The sequence below is a fragment of the Microcebus murinus genome, chromosome 4 (genome assembly GCF_040939455.1).
Source record: "Microcebus murinus isolate Inina chromosome 4, M.murinus_Inina_mat1.0, whole genome shotgun sequence".
Classification (NCBI taxonomy): domain Eukaryota; kingdom Metazoa; phylum Chordata; class Mammalia; order Primates; family Cheirogaleidae; genus Microcebus; species Microcebus murinus.
Window position 1 is genome coordinate 84489607 of NC_134107.1, and position 9108 is coordinate 84498714.

The 9108-nt window shown below is 40.4% G+C and overlaps 1 protein-coding gene across 2 annotated transcripts in view; it reads right to left on the reverse strand.

Annotated features, from left to right (window-relative positions):
* PDGFD (platelet derived growth factor D) overlaps positions 1 to 7569 on the reverse strand; it is a 233306-nt gene extending 225737 nt beyond the window's left edge. For both annotated transcript variants that reach the window (XM_012770510.2, XM_012770509.2), the window contains exon 1: positions 7043 to 7569. In XM_012770510.2, coding sequence (XP_012625964.1) covers positions 7043 to 7166 — 124 coding nt within the window. In that variant the 5' untranslated portion in view covers positions 7167 to 7569. The remainder of the gene's footprint in view (positions 1 to 7042) is intronic.
* Between the last annotated feature and the right edge of the window lie 1539 nt (positions 7570 to 9108).

Consider the following 9108-nt stretch of genomic DNA (forward strand, 5'->3'; position numbering starts at 1 on the left):
AGTGTCCCTGAACTCCTTCAGTCCAGAGAAGGAATGCTGGATTTCAAATTTTAAAAATAAAGAATCCTAATATATACAACATGGTGACTATGGTTAATAACAATGTATTACATTCTTGAAAATTGCTAAGAAAGTAGGTTTTAAGTGTTCTAATTACAAAACAATCATAAATATGTGAGGTAATGGATATGTTAATTAGCTTTATTTAGCCATATGACAACATATACATATTTCAAAACAACAAGTTGTACATGACAGATATATACAATTTTTATGTCAACCAAAAGTAAATACATGATAAAATAAGGTTTTAAAATTTTAAAAGAAGTCTAATATATGAGGTTTCAAATCATGTTTGGCTTATTTTATAGGCAAAACACTTCATCCAAAACTGTCTTCATAAATACACTCTCCGGAAAAGTGCTCAAGTGCCAAACTTAAAGTTTGAGAAGAGATCACTCCTTATAATGAAAGACATCTCACATGCCTGTACTATGGTGTTTCCACAGACCTCCCGCCTCCTGATCACATAAGCCCACTAAACTGCACACCCCACAAATCACAAAACCATACAGTATTAATCTATCAATTTTAAAGCTAATACATAGATGTCAGAATACCAGGGTGTAGATGAGGGAAAAGATATATTATTATATGCATCATCAACACTTGTAAGAAACAAGGCATCCTTCATTCTTGTTCTGGGGAAAAAAATTCAGAAGAAATTATTTCTTCCTGTATGTGCACTTGTACACATTGGAGTCGTCCTGTGGGCTCACTCCTTTATTTCTGACTTACATTTGGTCCTAAAATACAATATGGGCAGGCAGAACATTTTTGCCTTGGCTTTTGTCTTAGATTCTCTTCTTTTCGCTATTATATATTATCCCCCTGTAGCTTTTGCTGAAACTGTCCCTCAGGTAAAAGTTAATCTAAAAACGTTCCCTTTTAAATTGCATTAATTCTGAAATGTAGACATTCGAACTACCTTAAAATGTTGTCAAACACTAGACAGGTGACTGTCACCATTTACTTTACCTTATTGAGACCTCAGATACAGTTAACAAAAGAATACCTGCAGTGCTGAGCTGCAGAGAGGCAGCCTAGGTGGGGAGACCTCAGGGATACCGTGAGGAACTAGGGACTGAGGATTTGGAGCTTTTGGACTAAGAAAGCCATTCACATCCTTCACTATAATATTGCAAATGAAATAATTCAGTCTTGTCCGTGTCCCGCAGGCAGTGAGGGTGTAGGAAGACTGGCTCTGAATACAGCACTGGCCTGGCTGACTCCTCAGAAATTCAAACCCTCAGCATTCAAACACAGAATGGGTCATGTTTCCCTCCAAATTAAATCTTTCAATGGCTTCCCACTGCCCTCAGCACAGAGGCCAAACTCGCTAACATTTCTCCTCATGCCTTTCACTAGTGCACACTGGCTCACCTGTGCTCTCATCCTCAAATCTGGCAAGTGCGGTTCTCTCCACTGCGAAACTCCTCCCTTCATCCTGACTGCCCCCAACTTCTTAATCCCTATTTATCCTTCATTCTTCACTTTGGACGCCACTTCCTCCAGGAAGCCTCTCTCAATCCCTCAAATCTGTATTAGATGTGCCTGTGAATTCCCCACACCTGAGTGCATTTCCTCCACTAAAATATCTATCACACTATAAAGAGCTTTCACACTTTAACTGCAAAATTCTATTTAAAAAAAAAATCTTATGATGAACTCAAATGTGTGAGACAGAAGTGTGGAGGCACATGTGGAGCTGTTCTGTTGATGAAAGGGTGGAGAACCTCATGCTACACGTGTTCAGCCTCCTCAATACTTGTGCACTGTCCTCTAAGGCACTTGTAGAGAATCTTAGCACTTTCCCGAATACATCTGAAAGATACATACAATACATTCGAACTGACTACTTACCTATCTACATTTTCCACTAGATTATAGATGCCAAGAAGATGCAGGAACCATGTATAGTTCATTCAGATTGTGCTAGATACCAAGTTTCCAGCACAGGGTATGACAGATTGAGATGCAAAAAAAAATAATCATTGAATAAATGAGTAATAGTTACAGCAGGGGTGAGCAGCAGAGCTTGGGATAAAGAACTATTTGTGTTACCTTTCGCCTTTATTTTTTTTTTCCTGGACTTATGGTGATATTGTTTATTATTTTAATAGATTTAGGGGATACAAGTTGAATTCAGTTATACGTATATATTTAACAGTGGTAAAATCCAGGCTTTTAGTGTACCCATCACCCCAATAGTGTATATTGTACCCCATAGGTAATTTTTCATCCCTCACTCCCTCCCACTCCCCCTTTGAGTCTCCAGAGTCCACTATACCACTCTGTGTGTTTAGAAGACAGATTAAATAAAGTAAAGAATGACCTGAAAAGAGAAAACCTTGAAAAAGTCCAAGTAGCTCAGGCTCTCACTCACTTCCACCCTCAAATCATCTTGATCTTTTGCTATGCATCCTAAATGCATGGCATAGATGAGTTAGAACCGTCCTACACCTGGTTCAGCTAAAAGATTTTCCTATTTTAATAAAAGGAAGGATTTTATTAAGGTGTTCTGGAACTGCTTTTTTACACTGATCAGATTATTTTAGCAAAGAAAGTTCAACAGTAAGTTCCAGAAGGAAGATGATTTACATTATGACTCAGCTCTCAAGGACAAAGACAGAAATACACATATCCTTCTAGACTCTTAGAATGATAGGGATCTGAGACCACATACACTCATTGTCTTCCGTGACAGCACGCTTACACTTATGGCTAGTCATTAGAGATCAGTGACTCTGTGGGCTCTGCTCCATTGTTTGAATAATTGTTCTGAAACAATAGAGTTTTGCTTTCATTCACTGCAAGGAAAATCCTGTAGACAAAAATTACTGTCATTCAATGAACTCACAATGGTCATTAATGTAACTCAAAACCTAGTGGCATCCTCCACTGTATAGCATGAAGATACCTGGCTAAATTCTCCTCTTTAAAAGAATCTTTATTAAATAGAATTTATCTACAGTGTCAGGTCAAAGCCATTTTGCATTTAAAATATGTAATCGGCGCTTTTTAAGATTATGAGGCTTTAATACTCTTAGAGTTGAACAAAAAATATAAACACAGAAGAACATGAGATTTAGTCCCTAATCTGATTCTCAGCTTTCGGATATTTTAAAAATAATTTGTTTATATTGTCCTTTGTTTTGTTGCCTTTCCTATAAGCTCTGATCTTTGCACTGAAGTCAATGGGCTGTCATCAAAAATGACAATAGAAAGCCACATTATTTAAGAAAGGAGCTTGCTTATTTTAAAATCTAAGACAGCACAATTACTAAAACTGCAGGCCTATCACTAGATAATGATAACATAATAGATGATTCAAGTACTGGTGTATTATCCAGTAATACAGGACTAAATTCAGAATTGTTTACCACCAACACCCATACTTTGTGAAAGCTACAAAAGGTCAAGAAAACGAAGAGTACATCTGTATTCTTAACCCTCTAGGCAGGAAGTTCTATCTAGTTAGATTTTAAAATAAGTAAGTAATACTGTCAGTTAATTGCTACCTTTACACTTCTTGATCCACACTCTGAGCACCACTTAGTTGTGGCCAGTTATTATTACCAAAGCACTAACTGCATAGGCACTAAAATAAGAATCTGTAGATGCTATTGGTAAATTAAGATTTGCTCTGTGCCCAGAGGCAGGAATGAGTATCAAAAATAACTCAGTTTGAACAAGACTGATAAATAATAAATATGATATAAGAAAGTGTAAGCATTCTATTAAGTACTGTGAATTATTATATTTTAATCTTTCTTAGCTATAGAACCTTATTTCCTCCCTGAGAGAGGGGCCAAATTCAACCATCCTCCACCAATGGGCCACCTTTAGCCATTCTGCAGGTAGACAGGCTCTGCAGATATCCTTTTAGAAAAAGAATACATTGTTATGAAAAGTTTTGGAAGGCTGGGAGATAGCAGCAAGAAGCATCCTACAATGGGTAGAATAAAACTATCATTTACTAACCCTAACACTATGTTATGTCCACCTTCTTTCATAGCTACTCCAGTTATCTGAAGTTATTCAGCACAGTAGATCAAAAACAAGTTTTCTTGTATAAAGTTGGACAGGATCCAACATATCTCATGCCCTGGACAGGACACCTGTCCTCTTTGTTCCCTTCCTGACCTCAACATTAGGTAGCATCTAACAAGGCTGGCAGAACAAATGGATGGCATTCAAGCGTGGAGACATGTCCATCATCAGATAATAGTTTCTAAAACTTCTAATAAAGAGTCACATCTAACTTTTTGTTGTGATGTCCTACCATTTGCATTCTGAAAGCCAGATTTTGTAAAGGTCCTAAATTAATGCTTGGAAACTTTTATTTTCCATCTTTCCCTTGATTATATTCCATGTCCATATTCTTCACAATGGTATCTTATCTTTATATGGTATCTTAATCTGATAGTCAAACGTGCAAGAATATTGTCCCCTTCAATGAGCCATAAGGGAAATTTGGGAAAGCAAGTTGTTAATGTTTGGAATCAGAACAAGATTTTAATTTAATAAGTCATTACTTTCTCTCTGTCAGCTCAATTATTGCCATTGAGATTTTCCAAATGTTGTCTAGCCTTTTTAAAAGACTTTTTATTCTTATTCTTTCACTAAGACTCTATGGCAATGTTCTCAATGTTTTTCTCACTATCACTAACCCATCACCCCAATAAAGAGCCTTTTTAGACGTTTTTTTAATCATTCTCCCTCCCTAGGAATGTTAATACCACAAAACAGTTTATCTGTTCATATATGCTAGTCCTTTGGAGAAACACAAACCATTACAATATCTAAGATTTTTTTCATACTCTAAGATCCAATACCACCGTCTTGGGGACAATACTGCCCCTCTTGGACAATGCATGCTTATTTAAGAAAAAGTTGCAATTCTGAATTTCCCAAACTAACAACTCATTATGATTGTCAACATTTTTTACTCTATAAAAAACAATTTTTTTTATGCCTAACTACCTTTTCCTCCTTCCTAATCTTATTTGTAAGATGATTTTGACAAAAATATTGAGCAATAAGATCTAATCAAAATGTGTGTGTGTGTGAGTGTATGTGCATGTGTACTATTAGAGTAATTGCAAAATAGCTTTAACTAAAATATGAAGAAATAATAAATTCAGGGTAGTTTTTAAAATTTTGACAAAACAATGCACTTTCCATATAGCCTAGACAGATGTATAGAGTTTTAACAATGGAAACCACGTTTAGATTATTCCCTTCCAAAAAAAAAATGCTAAACTGCATAACCCCTTTTAGTCAGAATCTTTGGTTAAATGGGCAACGGTTACATACTTTTCACTTTGTGTCCTTGACTTCTTGTAACTGATACTTGAGAGGCTAAGGATTACAAAATTATGGCTATGAAGTCATGCAAATTATAAGTGGAATTTTACTCTATGCAGCTAAAAGGACATTTAAACTACAAACATGAACAAATCCTAAAAATCAGCTAGGAGAACATCTGTCCCTAGTGTGAATATTAAAGCATGAAACAAAACCATAAAAGTTGGTCTTGGGACTAAATCTTTTCTTAAATTTAGAAAGAAAACTTTGTGCCCTAACTAAGATACAGGGTTATCAAAAATGTGCTGCTGTAGTATTTTATATAAAAACACAGTTATAATGTAAGGTGACACAGTTATAATGTAAGGTGACTCTGTGGCTTCTCCTGCCACACACCTACACCAACCACTGCAGGTGACTTGTGCACACTGAAATCCACAGTCTACTTGTCATTGGAAAATATAATAAAGTTTTTTTTTTCCCTTTCAAAGTACAAAAGTCCTTCAGTCAAGCCCAAACTAAGGACATACCAAGAAAAAAAAAACTTGATAAGTAAGATGGATAGTAAGATATCCAGTAAGATGGATAATATGAATTTACCAAGTAAGACAGTCAAACGTTGCCAGCTCAAACAGTGAAACCATCAAGAATAGCTTGGTGGTCTCCCTGGGGGATGTGTTATAACTTTCAGCAGGCAAGAGAGAAGGATATTGATGTAGGAAGAAACAAAACCCAAAAACCTATGGGTGAGTTCAGGTACATGGCAGAAACAGCTGCAAATTGCTGGGAACATTGGCTGCAGTGGGAATTGAAGGCTAAATCAACTTGAGATGTAGGTGGAGGCCCCAGAAAGTAAATAAACTCAATGTAGAGTCTTTGGACCCAGTGACCCAGGTGTCTTCCACAGTAAAGGAAAACAAACAAGCTTGCTTGAGACCTTTCTCAGGACAGCTGTCTCAAGCTTTGCTCCTTGGGAACCGCTGGAAAGCCTTCTATGCAAAGGAAACTAGCAGCAGAAGCCTGGTCTCCCTGTGGTAGAGATGAAAGCCCAGAAGTCCTTGTCTCCTGGCTTCTGAGTTTCTGAACTTCAATGAAAGTCACTTAGGGGACGGAAATGGCAATATGCTTGCTGCACATGGCCATCTCCTAAAAACAAATAATATATACATAAATTCTCACTCTGTTCCAGATACAACTGCTGGACTGAAACACATCATTTCCCTTTCCCCACTAAAAAAATAAAAATAAGTCGCTCAGAGACAGCCACTTTTGAGTCCCTCCACCTATCACAAGTTTAAAAGGTTAAGAGCCTTACCAAGGGGCGGCGCAGCCTGCAACTTTCTCCAACTCCTGGATGAGGCACCGCATCCTGGTATCAGAGACTCATTGGACACCAAAATGACTTCTCAAGGGTGCAACGGAGATGAGCCACCTGACTCATCCTATCCCCTCCAGCATGCTGCGTCCCACATCCCTCAGTCCCATTCCGGAAGAAGGGGTTTTCTCAGGACTGGGGACAGGCACAAGACCTCCCTTCCCAAACAATCCATTCAGCCCGGGTTCATACGGAAGATTCAGAAAGAAAGGGGGAAAAAATCCCAGAAAGAACAATGACAACAACAGCAAACATGATTATCGTTGACATTAAAAAAAAATAAAGTGAGTCTCTTACCATCTCGCCTGAGGTTGGCGTTGCGCAAAGCTTTGATGGATGCGCTCTGCGGAGTTGCAGAAGTGTCCCGATAGCTGCAAAAGTTCACGCAGACTAGAGTGTAGACGAAGATGAGCCGGTGCATTTGGGATTAGCAACCTGGGGACAGCGTCGCTCCAAGAAAAAGCCGGGTTCCGCTCCCGGGACGGACGCCGCGCCGCCCTGCGCTCTTGCTGCCTGCGCTCGCCCAGCGTGGCCCGGGTGGCTGTGCTAATCGCCGAGCTCTCCCCAAACTTCCTGCATGCTGAACTTTCTGAGCGCGTGTGGGTGCCGCACTTCCTTGTGGTGCTGAGCTTATAAATGGGGACGGGACAAACAACAGGTTGACGTTTGTTCGCCCCCTCCGGTGGCCGGCAGCTGCAGCACAGGCTGCAGGGGGCGGGCGGCGCCGCGTCCGGCGGGGCGGGCGGGCGAGCGGAGCAGCCGCGTCCTCCCACCCAGGCGACGGCCCCGAGCGCTGCGCGCCCTCAGGCTAGGAGCGGCGGCGCGAGCACCCCGGCTGCCCAGGCCCGGCCCAAACCTGCTCCGCCACTGAGCATGCCCAGTTTGACTGGGGGCCAGGACTCTTCCCACCGCCCTGGGCTTTACCCTAGTCGGAGGACTGGAAAGAAGGCAGGAAACCAGGTGGCCAGGGGGAAGTGGGAGAGGGCAGAATCCTAGGGCTTCTCCAAACGTGACTGGCGCATCCACCCCCACACGCCACAGCGCCCGCCTTCAGGATGGTGGGATTTGGGTGACGGGGACTGGAGTTGGGAGTGTTTGTTTTACAGTAATCAAAATCAAATTCTACTCAGGCAAAATTTCACTATGTGTAGAATGAAAAAAATGCAATCACTGAGGAGCTCAATTCTGAGCTTTCCTTTGGGCTCCAGCCTGTGTGACCTGAGATGAGTTGAGGGTAATTTCTGAGGGGGAAAAAAATAACCACTCCTTCCTACCTCACGGAGCTGTGGATGTGAGGAGCCCATGCGATGAAGTGTACTATACGTGCAGCAATAAATGTTCACTTTTTTTTTTTTTAATACCCCTGGGAAAGGGTCACAGAACAGAGTAGGGTTGAGCAGTGACAGACAGACTGGGCAAGGGGAGGAAGTTGTGAAAGAACATGTGTCTCTTTGCTTTCACGGCCCATAGGAAGAAGCAGGGGCTATTGAAGTTTCTGGGAGCCTCCCTACTTTCAGTGTCTGGAACCTCCAGTCCAGAGCAGCTGCCTCTGGTTTCCAGGAACTTCTACATGACGCACCTGTCTCCCCAAGGTAGGCGCTATATTTGAACAGGAGTGAGTTAAGAATGGCTGTTCACTAGCTTTGTCACCTTGAGCAAGTCATTTGACCTCTTGAGCCTCAGTTTCTTCACTTACAAAACGAGAGTAGCGATTCTTAATTTTGTATGGTTGTGGTGAGAATTATATGGAAAAAAAATAGGCTATCACTTTGTAGCTGAATCCAAATCCAAATTTACATAATTTCTCAACTTCTCACTGATGAGATCTGGAAGAGAAATGTTTCCCTCTCTTTCAGGCCTTCCAGCTTCTGAAAGTCTGAGGTATGGAAAGTGATATCCATGCGTAGGGTTCTAGAAGTGGCTGAAGGGTAAGAAGTTCAGGAGAGATAGCCTTGTGACAATATTATACCATCCAATGCTGACTAGGATACACGTGTTCCTTCCACATAGTCAAAGATTAATGTGGTTCATTTCTATTGGCATTTTGGCCTAAAACATTGTTTCACAAAGTAAAAGTCTGTGGGTCCTGAAATCAATTCCAGTACCAGCATAATTTTTTAAATAAATAGGATAGCTTAGAAATCTAATCATCAGGGTTCAATGGAGATAATCTAAACATACTGTTTCATGAATATTTTGTTTCAGATACACCAAACACACAACACTGCAATGTAAAAGGTATTTCTGTAGGGCGTGCTAAAAAAAAGTTTGAAAGCAACTGGAAAGACAAAATGTAATCACATTGTCTCAAAATAGTCAAACCCTGGAAGGGGCACTAAGGAGGGGCATAAAACCTGGGTTTG